Source organism: Euprymna scolopes, chromosome 21, assembly GCF_053919585.1.
Source record: "Euprymna scolopes isolate OS-2025 chromosome 21, ASM5391958v1, whole genome shotgun sequence".
In the NCBI taxonomy this organism is placed as follows: Eukaryota; Metazoa; Mollusca; class Cephalopoda; order Sepiida; family Sepiolidae; genus Euprymna; species Euprymna scolopes.
In genome coordinates, this window is record NC_136502.1 from 25,013,675 (window position 1) to 25,029,077 (window position 15,403).

A 15,403-nucleotide genomic window follows, 5' to 3' on the forward strand; every position below is an offset into this window, starting at 1 on the left:
TCATGTCCTAAGCCAACAAGATGCTGGCTCATATGAGCTGGAGTTTCTAGTGAAGGACAGTGGTAGTCCAGTTCTATCAGCCAGAACTACTGTATATTTGACACTGACCGTAAGCAACAAGACATCAGAAATGTTAAATGCTGTTAACATCAAAAAAGATAACAAGATCCACCTGACTTCAGCAATTATCATTGTGTCTGTAGCAGTGACAATAGCTGTGATCATTACAGCTTCAATCTCAGTGTGTATCCTTCGCTGTTGCAATCCTCGAAGTGTTCCAGTAGCAGAAGACAGATATGTGAGTAGTGGTCAGAGACATTTGATAAGTCCTCCTTACCCAGCCAATCCTTGGTCTAATGTTGCTCTTCCTACAAGTGATGCAGTTGATATGAGAAGAAGCAGTCAACCACCAACACCCAGAATGCAAACCCATCCTTACTCAAGTGCTCAACAAATGCTGTCATCTCAAGCACCAAAACCACAACCAGCCCCAGATTCTGTATCACGCGTAAGTTTTTTCGTTTTTGTATTTATTTTTTTATTTTTTGCTTGAATCGAGAACAGTTTTTTAGTGGTAGGAAAGATCATTTTCTCATTCATTTCTTCAAGATTTCCAGATATGTTTTCTAAAACTGATTTCTTTTGTTATTTACAATCTCTAACTGGTTTTATCATCTTTGGTTTTTATTATCATGTTGGCGATTTCATACTTTAGTATTCTGCATGTGCCTTATCTAGAACTCAAGTAGCCTCATCTCAAAGACTCATGTTTAAGATGCCTCTGTAGTTAGTAAAAGTGTGCAAGTTAACTTGCCGCTTTATATTCGATCCTTAGCAAAGGCAGAAATGTAATGTAAAAACTAAAAGAATGTCAAAAGGTTTGTCATTCAAACAGTGTAATTTCATTTTTTAATTCATTGATAAGCATACTTATTGGCTTGCTACACATTTCTAAATAAAAATTATCTATCTAACATGCTGCAATAACTTCATTAAGTTTCAGTTGTGTCTGTGTATCGGTCTTCTGAGTAAATGGCATTCAATTAATCATTTTCTATTCGTTTACTATTAATCATATATATATATATATATATATATATATATATATATATATATATATATATATATATATATATATTGTAATCAAACATGCAATACTTCAAAATGAACTAAAATTTTACAATCCTATATAAAATAATAATTTAATTATGAAATTATATCCATTAGAATGCTTTTCTGTTTATTTATAAACACGTCAGCCATTTAAGCTATTATAAATAGTTTTTCAAAAATTATTAAATTACTTTATGAGCTTGAAAAATTTTAAAGGAATTTGAAAACATTAAAAATGTCATTTCTGGATTAAAATATTTTAGCAAAGCCTCATCTATTAAACAATTGAATGTTTTGAAAGTTATTTCCGTTCAATAATTTTATCAATAGAAATTATAAATAACATTACCATAACAAAGTTGGTTAAAATTTGGTTCAATTTTTTCTTATTTTTTACTCTTATTCACCCCAAACAAGGCACAGTATCACTTGGATGTAAGGGTTACTATTTGGGATCATATGTACAAGGATACAAGCTTGAGACCTGAGCAGCAGGATGTCTGTTCACATTACACTTGAACTTCTGCATGTCAGTATAATCAGGAAATTCATAATTTAAATGATCAAACAATAAAATTCACTTTAAAAATCCATTTCTTTTTAATAATTTAGTAAAAAAAGCATTGTTAGAAAAAAATTGAATTAAAATAAAGACTCTCAGATAACACCAGGTAGGTTATCTTTTAATCAAATGTATTTTTATATCATCTTTATCTTAATGTAACTTTTAAATATTTTTTCATGAATTGATAAACCTATTGAAATGATTTTTATTTATCCTGTTATTTTTTAGTATGGTACTTATTTGTATATGTATTGGTGAGATCGTTTTTACTATGAGTGTGTTAAAAATAGATTACTTACCTTCTCTATAAACATTTATTTTTAATTGTTTTATTCATATTAAAATTGTAGATCAGTGAATATATTAGCTCACACAGTTGTTAGATTTTTAACTGAAATATTTACTGTATAATTATATGATTAATGTGAAAACGTTATCATACTGTATTTAAAAAGATACCATATTTAATATTCTGTAATAACTACATTTTGTAAAATTACTATTTTACTAAACCATTTGTAATGCATTTGGGTAAGTATTTGTTTTATATATATATATATATAGAGAGAGAGAGAGAGAGAGACAGACAGACAGACAGACAGACAGACAGAAAGAGTGAAAGATTAATAACTGTGAAATTATAAATCAAGTTTTCATAGGGTGAAACATAATAAAATCAAATTGATATGTACAATCGTTTCGGAGACGATATCCCTTTCATTCAATATATATGTATATTATGCAGTATTTTCAATATATATATATATATATATATATATATATATATATATATATATATATATTATGCAGTATTTTAAAATTTTCTATTAGGTTTTCATAAATATTTGAAAATTCAAACTGATAGCTGCTACTGATTTAAAAAGAATAAGAACAGATATATTCACACTGCAGAGTGTTTGTATTAAATAGATCAGCAGAAGCCACTACTTAAGGCTACTACTGCTTTCAAACAAACTATGCACAATATGACTGCTGTTACTATTTTCAAACAAACATATACATTAATTTATGAAACTCTCTTGTTATATTATATTAGACACTTTCTGTTCTTCTATTCCCCATTACCTCTTTGCCCTCTTTTCTTTACTCTCTTCTGGTGCTACCAGATTAAGCTTCTTGATAAAAAATGCACTAAACATTAATGTAATTGTTTTATTTTTCCTTTCCTTTTGTCAAACTCAATCATGCTCTGCAAAGCCAAAAACAAAAATAACAATTTTCATCTACAAAAACCAAACACCATGAATAAATATTTGAAGATATAAAGAACTTGAAGCATAAAAACTTTTACTAAAATAACCTTATTTTCCATTAAATAACCTGAGAAGGTTTGATATGCTGTAAAACAAAAAAACAAAACCTCTCTTTGTTAATTATTTTTTTTTCATTTGCCACATCCGACTACTTCTTTTATAATTTACCCATTATGTATATCATTCACCCATTTTGTCATCATCTAAGACATTCATGAAAAATGTTCATGGGAGACAACGATGACGACGACAACAACAACAACAATCATCATCATCATCATCGTTGTCGTCGTCATCATTTTAGTAGTATATATACAGTCCTGGTCAAAATCATGACCACTTTAGAAAGTAAGCGTTTACGCATAATATTGAATTTTTAATCAAACAAATGGTTGAAACCATTGCCAAAAGGGAAAATATGATGGAAAAAAATTAAATCTGCTTTATTCGAAACCTTAACCCTGATCTAATAATTATTTTTTAAAAACAAACATTTTCACCTGGTTAAAATGATAAGACCACTTTAATAAAATCGGCTAGTTTGGAAAAATGAATATGAAAAGCTTTCTATGTTACTAAAAGCAACTTGTTAGTGGATAAAAAGCATCTTACTAAATTATAAATGGCAAAAGGGAAACCATTATCAGAGTTTGAGAGAGGAAGGATCTTTGAGCTTAATAGGGGTGGACTCTCCTATAGATCCATTGCAAACGAAGTGAATTGTAGCAAAACGGTCATTACAAATTTTTTAAGAAATCCAGATCAATATGGGCACAAAAAGAGTCCAGGTCGACCAAAAAAAATAACCCCATCACTGGATCGCCGTATCAGAAGTTTAAAAAAAACTCCAGTATGAGCTGAAGTCAATTGAAAAGCCAAACAGCACCAGAATGTAGTCCTAAAAACATCACAAGGCATCTGAAAATGAAGGGTTTCGATCATTTAAAGCGACTGCAGAAACCATGTCTTCTTGAACAGCACAAAACTAACCGACTTAAATATGCCGCCAAATACCAGACTTGGGATGAAGAGAAGTGGGAAAATGTAATTTTCTCCAATGAGAAAAAGTTTAATCTAGATGGTCCAGATGGATTTCAACACTATTAGCATGATACAAATTTGCCCAAAGAGACTTTTTCAACTCGGCATAGTGGAGGAGGGTCTTTAATGATCTGGGATGCTTTCTCCTCAGCTGGGACCCTAAAGTTGCAAGTAGTGAAAGGCCGGCAAACATCATTGAAGTACATTTCAATGCTTGAAAATGCTTCTATCAGGACTGAAGGTCCACGTCTGTGTGGAAGAAATTAGATTTTCCAGCAAGACAACACTGCGATACACACTTCTCGACAAGCACGAGAATACTTCTTTTCAAATAATATAGAATTGTTAGATCATCCAGCATGTTCTCCGGACCTTAATCCCATTGAAAATCTTTGGGGATGGATGGCAAAAGAAGTGTTCAAGGATGGAACCCAGTATGATTCGATAAAGGAATTTTCTGATTCAGTTTTCAGTACATGGGATAAAATTCATTCGCAACTGATAAAAAACTTAGTCGCAAGCATGCTGAAGAGAATTTTTTAAGTAATTCGTAATAATGAAGGCTATACTAAATACTTAGACCCTTTTCAGTAATTTATAATTGCCTTTTGTTAGATAAATTAAATTTTTTTTGACCAGGTGAAAATGTTTTGTTTTTTTTAAATAATTATTAGATCAGGGTTAAGGTTCCGAATGAAGCAGATTTCATTTTTTTTCCATCATATTTTCCCTTTTGGCAATGGTTTCAACCATTTGTTTGATTAAAAATTCGATAATATGTGTAAACGCTTACTTTCTTAAGTGGTCTTATGATTTTGACCAGGACTGTATTATATTTAATTTCTTTGCATTTGGATTACTATGAGTTTTCCTGTTGTATTTGAACATTATTAAAACTATCAAAAATATGTTCCCTCTAATCACATCTTTTTGCTAGTATATATGTAATGCAACCATTGAATTTGCTAATGAGCAGAAAATCGTAACAATTTTTTGTTGACGTATGTTATCCCCACCCCAAAGAAGAGGTAATGGCATGAAGGATAATATGGTTAGTCTGTCATGTTCGAAGAAGATGTTTCATTTTGGCAACTCAACTCCTCTGTGTTTTTGGAAGTAGCTGCGCAATGTCAGACTGGAGGCACATGATCTGGAACAAAAGGGGCAAGATGATAAACAATAGAACAGATACTGCTTATCCCATTTGAGCATTTAAAGATCTCTCCAATTATATAAATGCAACTTTGTGTGTGTGTGTGTGTGTGTGTGTGTGTGTGTGTGTGTGTGTGTGTGTGAGAGAGAGAGAGAGAGAGTTTGTTCCTTATAGACTCCAAAACGGCTGAACAGATTTTCTTTTAAATTTACAGAACTATAATGTATAAGTCTGGGAGTGATCTTAGTTAAGTTTTGTCTCAGAATACCCCCCTGATTACTGATAATCGATAATCAAAAACATTATTTTAATTTATCTATCATCGGTAAAGTCATTTTTTCCATGTTGTCGCTTAGCAACAATGACAGAACAATGGGCCATGAATATTTTACTGTGGGTAAGTTGACAGCGTGTTTTTTTTTTTTTTGTTGTTTTTTTTTTTTTTTTGCATGACGTGGTCTGTAGGTTCAAACTCCACAGTAAATTTCTTAATTTTCTTTTTTTTTAAACTGCAAAGAATTTTATAAGACTTGAAATTTACATGTTTTTTTTTTGTTTTTATTTTTGCATGATGTGGTCTGTAGATTGAAACCCTGCACATAAATTCCTTAATGTTCTTTTTTTTTTTTGTTAACTGGAAAGAAGCTTGTATAAAATAATTTTATAAAAGAAACCGTAGGTTCTCTAGAGTGCAATGTAGAATAACATATATTTTGGACTAAGTTACTGCATGGAGACATGTGAAGCTTCCTCTCAGGTGATTTCACGGATTTCAATAACAATAAAAATATAGGACTGTGAAATATTTGTTGATCATTATTCAATCCCAGACAACGTCAGGTCTCCCTGCTAGTAATGCATAAATCTGAAATAGTAAAGTAAACTGAATTGATCATTAAAAGATGATACAATAGTACAGTTAATAAAAGTAAAGGTATAGTTTCAGTTTCAGACAGACAGATACCAAATCTCTATTTGTAACTGATTACTCTTTGAAAGTTTATTTTATGAATAAAATATCTTCCTCCATTTTCTTCTATCAGATGTATATTCAAGACATAGCTTTGCCTCCTGGTAGTAACAGAAATAAGAAAAGAATAGAGAGGCCACAAAACTATTCCAATAGAAGTTCTGCAAAATCTTCTGTCATTGATAATGGACAAGGTTGGAGTGATGTAGAAACAAGACAAACAGAAGATATGTCAGGCAAGTAAGAAAAGAAAGAAAGAAAAAAGAAATATACAATTAATATTGCATATTTCTTGGTACTTTATTAAAAGGGTCAAACAGACAAATCAGACTTTCCTTTCATTTTTTAAGAATTTTGTATTTTTTTTTAATGTGAAAATTCATGCTAAATTTGTTCTCAATTTTAATGATATCAATTTTATGTATTCTTAAAATGTATTAACACAGATTATTACTAAATCTATATATAACCTTATATATTCTGAAACTACATTACCCAAGGTATTTGAATAAGTATATTTTATTTTAATTAAAGGGGTGTGACAACAATCATAGAAACAAGCATCCAAAGGTGGCGTATGCATATTGTAAAAAGTCACTGACACTCAAACTCGAAACCCGACTGATAGGAAACGAAAAGGGGACATATGCAAATTAAGATGTGGTTGAAGTTTTTTTAATTGGCATTAGCAATACGATTCAATTGAATTGTTTTTAAAATTGTCATTGTAAAATGGAATATATTAAAATACAATTCAGTTGAATGTTAAATGCACATTCAAAAGTCAAAGTGAAAATTCGTCATGCTGTGAATAATTTTAAATACGCATTCAAAAGCTGGACTTTGCAAATATTTGTTACGTTATGGAGAAAAGATGCATTCAAAGCTCAGACTTTGTGATAATTTGTCGGGCTATGGAGAATTTTTTTATAAGGGGAGTATAACTTTGTTGTGGGGTTTGCATTGGCAGATGGCATCCATAAAAAGGAACTATGATATTTTACATTATTTTAATCTTATTTATAACATAAAAATGAAGAAAGAATTGAAATGTTAATAAGGAAATTAGGGCTAGGAAGAAAAGTGTGTAGTGGTTCTCGTTTATTCTCAGGACATGCTCAGTGTGTCTCAAGATGATTAAAACCTATAAATTTACTGAAATGTATTTCAATCAATGTCACTGTACCTTATTCCACTTAATCAATGCTGAGTACATCCTTTGGTTACATCCTTAAAATTGAATATTATAAAACCTAAAAAAAAAAAAAAGAAAAGGGTAATAGCTTGTTATGGGTCAGGTGCAAGACAGTATATTTTTTTTTTTTTCAATCTTAGCTAATGCTGAGTTTTCCTGTTAGTATAAGATAAATTTTTATGAGAATACTGCCAATTTTATTTTATTTGAAAGGAGAAATATTTTAATGTTTTAAATATTTTAGATGATGTATATAGTAAGCATTTAGTAATCTAAATTAAATTTATATTTTACAGATATTTATCGATCACAATATTGCAATTCCTCTCCATCCCAAAGCGAACAACAGCAGACCACTGAGATGAAGCCCTTGCAACAGACTGTCAGTTACCCTAGTGATACCACAATTGTAGCTAGAGGCTTTTATACACCCTACATGAATGAAAACAGTCCCCATACAGATGCCAATAGTAATAGTGCTTCTAATAGACAATTACAATCAAGGAATGTACCTACAAGTGGTAGTCAGTCCTCCATCAACAGACCTCTGCCACCTGTGCCCACTTAAATGTCATTCATATAAACAATACTTATAAGGTAACTCAATTTATAACAAAATGTGAAACAGAAAAATGTTCTTTTAAATGTTTAGATGACATCAGAAAATTTTTATCATTCCAAAAATTTGTTAAAAATATTTTAAATGTCATCTTTGAAAATATTCAACAATTTTTATTTAAGAATATTAATAAAATGTATTTAAAATTCTAAATTATGATTTAGACATTTTAATTGATTAAAATGAAGACTTTTAGTTTGTGGATAAATTTATTCTCATCATTTATTTCTGGATATGATGTAAAAAGTAAATGTAAGTAAATTTGTTTATATGTTGTTTTCCAAAGACTCCAAACCATGTATTTATATTCACGTATAATTTTGTCTGTTTTTCTAAGTGGTATTTTATGTTATACAAATTGTATTTGTTTCTGTATTTAAAAAAATATATATGTACACCAAATGAATTGCCAAATACAATTTTGGGGAATAAAACTTGATAATTATTAATTTTACATTTTTGTTTGATATTTTACATTTGCTTGGTTCGTATCTACACATTTTTTTCATAATTTATTGAAGTAACTATTCATTTTTGTATGATATCATCAATAAATTCTACTTTAATTAAGATACAATTGATTCAAACAAAATCATTAAGCATAAATATTATAGATTAGATCAAAGCCATTTTACTTTTTTTTAATTATATTAATATATAGTGTGTGTAAATGGATGAAAAAAAAACATCTTAAATAACAACACTTGCTTGCCTTTCAAACTATTCATAATTATTAAATGTTGTGAAATATATTTGTAATTATTGTATGAATTTAAGAATAAAAAAGTGAAAAAAGATTTTAGTGTTAAAATCTCAGTATTTACACTCTACACATTTGCTAAGCCGTTTTTTGACAGAGCAGCGGCCATTACAAATACAACAAATGAAGTAGGACTTGCTTCCCTCTCATATGAACTAAACAAAGAAACACTCTGGGATGTTATATAGTAGCAGCTGCAGCTCTCTCTCTCTCTCTCTCTCTCTCCCTCTCTCTCTCTCTCTCTCTCTCTCTCTCTCTCTGGATTTACTGTTTTTGCTGTTTGCTACCCTACAGATTTCCTCAAAAAGGTAAGATTATTTAAATTTTTTCTATATCTATGATTTTTTTATGAAAGAGTTATCAAAATCCAAGAATATTTCATTTTGTTTCTTCAATAGATGTCATTATTCATATAAAGTAAAATTTCATGAAGAAGCTTTTGTTTGACAAAATTACGTTGTTTAGCTATTTAAAATTTTTTCTAGATTCCATGCTTAAATTTGTTTTCTAAACTATGAAATGTTCCAGACTGTATTTAACCAGAGGTTACCTTTTATATAATTTCATATAGCATAATTTAATATAGCATTTAAAACATTATACATTTTTGCTTGATTATTCATATATATATATATGTGTGTGTGTTTATTTATATTGCATGTTTTAAAATGCCTTCTTCCTATAGTAAAATCGTTGTATCTTATACTGAAAATATTTCTGTGAATCATGTTTAATTTCCATTGTTAACTGTGAATTATAATCTTAAAGAATTAGACATTTTAAGAATTAATATTTTCTTTTTCTTTAATTATATGTATAGTGTGAATAAATAGAGGAAAACCAACCATGTTAAATGATAACATTTACACATAAGAACTAATAATGTAAAATTTTCTAAAGGAGATTGCTAATATCACTGTAATAAAATTTCTTACTTACTGAAATATGAAAATACCCTACTTCAAAAATGATTAGCTTTATAACTATTGTTTTTCATGGAGTTTAAAAAAAAAAGGAATTTATTTTATTTGTTTATAATATATTTTTATGTCCTTTTTTTGCAATCTAACATGATAAATCTATGAGGAAGTACATTTATAACAATATTTTGTCTATATATTTATATATGAAGATAAAATTCTTATTATATTAATACTTTTTATTAGATTTTAGCATTTAAGCTAATCATTTGGAGAATATAATTTTAAATTAAAATATATATAAAGTAAATTTTTCTTTATACATATTTTGGCAAACTTTATTGGCAATATTTATTAAAGATACATAGTAAATATACAGGTTTACTAGTTATTGAGCAGCATTATGTAAATGCAATAAGATTCACAGGATTAACTCCTATAAACAAAACGGTGCTTGTTTAGAATTACACTTATTAAAAAAACAAATTGTTTACATTATTTCAAACGTGCTCAATATGTAGTGTTACAAATAGACACTATCTAAACATTTGAAATGGTTATTTATAAGAATGTTATTTATAAATCTTTTTCCTGTGATACTTATTCATTTATTAAACTATTTCTTTAATACAAATATCTTTCTATTCATGAATGTTTAATTTTTAATCATTGCATCTTGCATTTTTAGTTTTAGACCTAAAATATTTAAATATTCTTTGTTTGATGTTTGTTATTTCTAATTTACTCAAATTTAGGATTTATATAACTTACTCGAAGCTATTTATTTGCTTTCTCTTGATGGCAAATATTGGTTTGCATGAAAGAGCTCAAAGAGTAAAAGTTAACTAAAGTCATTGAAACCTTTCAAAAGTTTTGTTAAGATACATATTTTTAATACAAATATTTATATTTAATTCTGAATTTACTTGAAAATTACAGTTTTTCATTTACATGTTTTAGACTATTAGCAACATTTGAATTATGTTTACAAAATTTTAGCCATTGTACTCTTCATACTTATATATTTATCAGGAATTTCAAATAGAAACAATCTATTTTATTTTTGTATTTTCTTTTTAGCTATAGTGTTTGGTTTTTAACCAATTTATATTCTTAATAGAATTTTCCAAATTAAATATATTTATTATGGTATAATTTGGTCATTACATTATTAATTAAGCCAGATTGTTATATAAAACTATAAATCTTATTTTTCTATTTATAACATTATTGAGTCTAAATAACTTTCAAAATGTTCAATGTTTTAATACATGAGAATTTTCAAAGAATTTTTAAGTGAGAAATTACTTTCTATTTTGCAGTTTAAATTACTTTCAAATTTTGAAGGATGAAAAAAAAAGTAATTTATTCTTTATTTTTCAACTATTAACAATATATTAAAATAACTGACTTGTTTATGTAGAGCCTGAAATGCATTGAATTTTGTAAAAACAACATATATTAAAATGAGGAGAGCAGTCTTAAAAATTTTATGTTTAATCAACAGTAATCTGAAGAATTTTTTACAAATAATTTATTTAAACTTGTTGCATAGACAAGTTTTTACACTCGACTGATGAGAATGTATGAAGATTTTATTTTGTAATAGGATGCTTGTTTGCTACAGAGTAATAAGAAATTCATTATGATTTTGTTATACATCAGTTCTACCTTCATATTTCTCTTCATACAATTCTCCTTTTGCTAGCCACTGATCAATTTATGTATTGTTACATATTATAAAACTACATTGTTATTAAATCACATTATTTTATTATATAAGTATTAAAAAAATTGATATTTTTAAATGAATGTTTTTATACCTATAAGCGTCTCTCATTCATAAAAGACAAGAATCATTATAAAATAAATATCTTATCCTTTTGTGCATATACAGTATGTACATAGATTTAATAAGGCAAGGGAAGTAACTCTAAATGATTCTTCAGTTCCTCAATTTGAAAAGAAATAATGAACTTCGTCCAGAGAAGGAATACAAATAATATTGAGAATATGCTAGAAATTCTTGCCCAGTGTGCAATGTATTTTATATTATATAAGTGTGAAAAGAATTTTTATCAGAAATATTATTAAAATTATTTTGAAGACACAAGTACATATCAAACAATTATAATATTAAATTATTGCTAAATCTTTGTCTGGCTGGTGTAATATGAACATACAAAATAAATTGAATTCAAAGTAACAAGAAAAAATGGAATTATGAGTAAAGTGATGTTACTTACAGAAACAACACTGTAACAATTATTTTCCTTTTGTATTTCAGAAATATATAAATATTAACCTATTTTTTAACTGTGGGATAATGTTGATACAATTATATCTGCATCTGACAGTTTTGCATATTTGCATGTGTGTTGACCTCACATACTATGTGGAAGAAGGAAAGAGTCCAAATACTTATTTGGGTGACATTGTTGCAGATACTCATCTAATGGATGATGTAACACTCAATGAACAAAAGCAAATAACATTCAGTCAATTACGTAAAGGTACTAATGGAAATTCGAAATTATTCCGTGTCTCAAAAAATACAGGAAAACTGTACACTGCACAAACATTGGATGCTGAATCACTTTGTACTTATAATGTGGAATGTTTTCAAATGGTTGATGTTGCTGTGAAAAAAGCATCCACATTCATTAAATTATTAGAAATCAAAGTTATCATCAAAGACGTCAATGACCATCAACCTGAGTTCCCAGATAAACAAGTAAACATAGAATTTTCAGAAGAATCTACACAAGGGTCAAAACGTTTAATTCCAAATGCATTTGATCGAGATGTTGGAACTATTAATTCCCAGATTACTTATCTTGTAAATGAGAGAGAAAATAAATATTTCTCTTTATTTATCTCAAAAAGTGTTGATGGAACATCACAATTAGCGATAAACCTTGAAAAAAAACTTGATAGAGAAAGTAAAAGTACTTATAATATTGAAGTGATTGCAAAAGATGGAGGATCTCCCCCAAAAGAAAGTATTCTGAATGTTCATATCGCTGTATCAGATGTGAATGATAATTTTCCAGTATTTTCTCAAAACGTTTATAACATTTCAATCAAAAATAAGCCTGATGCTGCTTTGCCTATTACTACTTTATCTGCAAAAGATTTAGATTCTGGAGAAAATGGCAAGATTTTATACAGTTTCAGTTCAAAAACATCAGACATTGCTAAAACTCATTTTGATTTAAATTCAGAAACTGGAGAAATTTTTCTAGTGAAAACATTTACAACTGGGCAAAAACTGAAATATAAACTTTATGTAAAAGCTTCTGATGGAGGCAATCCTCCATTAAGCTCTCTGGCCATGGTTCAAGTAAATGTGATCAATGAACAGAACAGTGCTCCAGTAATTGATGTAAATTTTGGATCTGCGTCGAAAGGAAATACAGTTGATATTTCTGAAGATATTAAGGTTGGAAGTTTTATTGCCTATGTGAAAGTTACTGATGAGGATGCTGATCAAAATGGAAAGGTTACTTGTACTCTTGATCATAATAAGTTTCAACTACAAAGTCTGGATACAAAGAAATATCAAGTAATTGTAAAGAAACCAGTGGACAGAGAGAGTGAAGATCACCATGACATTAGGATCAGTTGTGAGGATAAAGGAAATCCTCCTCTTGAAAGTGAAAGCAGATTTTCAGTCCAAGTGATGGATGTGAATGATGAACAGCCACAATTTTCTAAACAATTATTTAAATTCTTCATTGATGAAAACCAGAGATCGAAAATTCCTATTGGCACAATCAATGCCACAGATCCAGACTTGGGACTTGGAGGTAAACTGTCTTTTTCTTTAGTGAGCACCAATAAACAATTTGTACCATTTCGAATCACTGAAAATGGATTAATCTCTTCAATTATGTCTTTAGACCATGAGTTTCAAGATACTTATAATTTTGAAGTGTTTGTAAAAGACAAAGGAAGTCCATCATTGAATAACACAGTGAATGTGATTGTTAAGGTGAGAGATGAAAATGATAATGCTCCATATTTCACATTTCCCAGTGTTAATCCTTATAATATGGATGTAACATATTACCCGCATCATACAAAGAACATCAGCCAGATAAAGGCATCAGACAGTGACAGTCAAGAGAATGCATTTCTAAAATATGAAATAATCAGAGGCAATAGCAAACAGATATTCAGCATCAACCAGTACACTGGTTTGTTATGTTCAACTCATGTGCTAAGTCAACAAGATGCTGGCTCATATGAGCTGGAGTTTCTAGTGAAGGACAGTGGTAGTCCAGTTCTATCAGCCAGAACTACTGTATATTTGACTCTGACCGTAAGCAACAAGACATCGGAAATGTTAAATGCTGTTAACATCAAAAAAGATAACAAGATCCACCTGACTTCAGCAATTATCATTGTGTCTGTAGCAGTGACAATAGCTGTGATCATTACAGCTTCAATCTCAGTGTGTATCCTTCGCTGTTGCAATCCTCGAAGTGTTCCAGTAGCAGAAGGCGGATATGTGAGTAGTGGTCAGAGACATTTGATAAGTCCTCCTTATCCAGCCAATCCTTGGTCTAATGTTGCTCTTCCTACAAGTGATGCAGCTGATATGAGAAGAGGCAGTCAACCACCAACACCCAGAATGCAAACCCATCCTTACTCAAGTGCACCAAAACCACAGCTACCTGCAGACTCTGTTTCACAGGTGAGATTATTATTTATTTTATATTTGCATTTGCATATATGTGATTTGTTTTGGTTTTATAGTCACCTTGTACCTAATGTGAATAGGTTGATATGATCTTTATCAACGTACTTCATCTCATCAGAATTAATGAACATTCTGTTTTTAAGCTTTCTAATAATTTCAAATATATATTTAAAAAAAAAGCTGTATATATTTAACTGTATTTTACTTTTGTTTATTGTTTGGAGGAAATATGATACATGATACATTAGCATTAGTATTATTATTCTGCTATTAAGTTTTACTTAATTATTATGTATAAAACATATAAGGAGATTGTATTATTGATATACATTCAATTGCGTTTTATTTATGTTAGATGTATTTTCAGGATGTGGCATTGCCTCCTGGTAATGAAAGAAACAGGAAAAAGACTCATCAAACACAAGATGATAACAGTAAAAGATCTCAAAAATTTTCTAACAATGACGATCAACAAAGATGGGAAGAAAATACAAGACAGCCTTCTGAAGGAGGATTGGGTGAGATTTTCTTATAATAATTCTCTTAAATTATATATTATTATTATCATTATTATTATTCACGTATCCACATAAAATTTTATAAGTGGCTATATAATATACTGTGTATCAATTTTTAATATTTTGTACAGCAGTGTTCAATACATGAATAGAGCTAGATAATAAGTTATGAAACTAATTAAGCAGCACAGATGCTTCTGCGTTTTATCCCCATGAGGAATGCTGAGATTAAAATGCATGGAATTTGTGTTACCAATTGTTTTTATATATCCATATGGTGTGTAGTTTATTAACCAATAAGATTCAATGTTATTATCTCCGAAGATTTTATGTTTTTATTAGCCAATGGTAGGTTTCTCTCAATCATAAGTTCAGCTGACTTTACTTCCACTTCTTTTGTTTTGTATTATGTCGAACTATAGGTGACCTTTTTTCAATGTGTTAACAATCTATGTAGATTATGTCTGAATGAGTTATTTGAAATTCTAGATATTAAAGACACCCAAAACCTATTAAACTGTAGAAGTGATATAAAAAACAATTGTATACATGAAATAAATTTTACTTTAC

General features: G+C 29.1%; 2 protein-coding genes across 4 annotated transcripts in view; both read left to right on the forward strand.

Moving 5' to 3' along the window:
* LOC145242955 (protocadherin gamma-C4-like) overlaps positions 1-8,379 on the forward strand; it is a 14,599-nt gene extending 6,220 nt beyond the window's left edge. Inside the window, exons 2-4 of one of the 3 annotated variants that reach the window (XM_080106068.1) lie at positions 1-508; positions 5,503-5,543; positions 6,190-6,327. The exon at positions 1-508 is cut by the window's left edge and continues 1,941 nt beyond it. In XM_080106068.1, coding sequence (XP_079962194.1) covers positions 1-508; positions 5,503-5,511 — 517 coding nt within the window. In that variant the 3' untranslated portion in view covers positions 5,512-5,543; positions 6,190-6,327. Of the gene's footprint in view, positions 509-5,502; positions 5,544-6,189; positions 6,476-7,607 lie in introns of those variants that run through there. The other 2 variants (XM_080106067.1, XM_080106066.1) reach the window with 2 other exon arrangements.
* Positions 8,380-11,891: 3,512 nt separating this feature from the next.
* Positions 11,892-15,403, forward strand: part of LOC145243081 (protocadherin Fat 4-like) — a 69,317-nt gene continuing 65,805 nt past the window's right edge. Inside the window, exons 1-2 of the mRNA XM_080106182.1 lie at positions 11,892-14,309; positions 14,671-14,833. Coding sequence (XP_079962308.1) covers positions 11,937-14,309; positions 14,671-14,833 — 2,536 coding nt within the window. The 5' untranslated portion in view covers positions 11,892-11,936. The remainder of the gene's footprint in view (positions 14,310-14,670; positions 14,834-15,403) is intronic.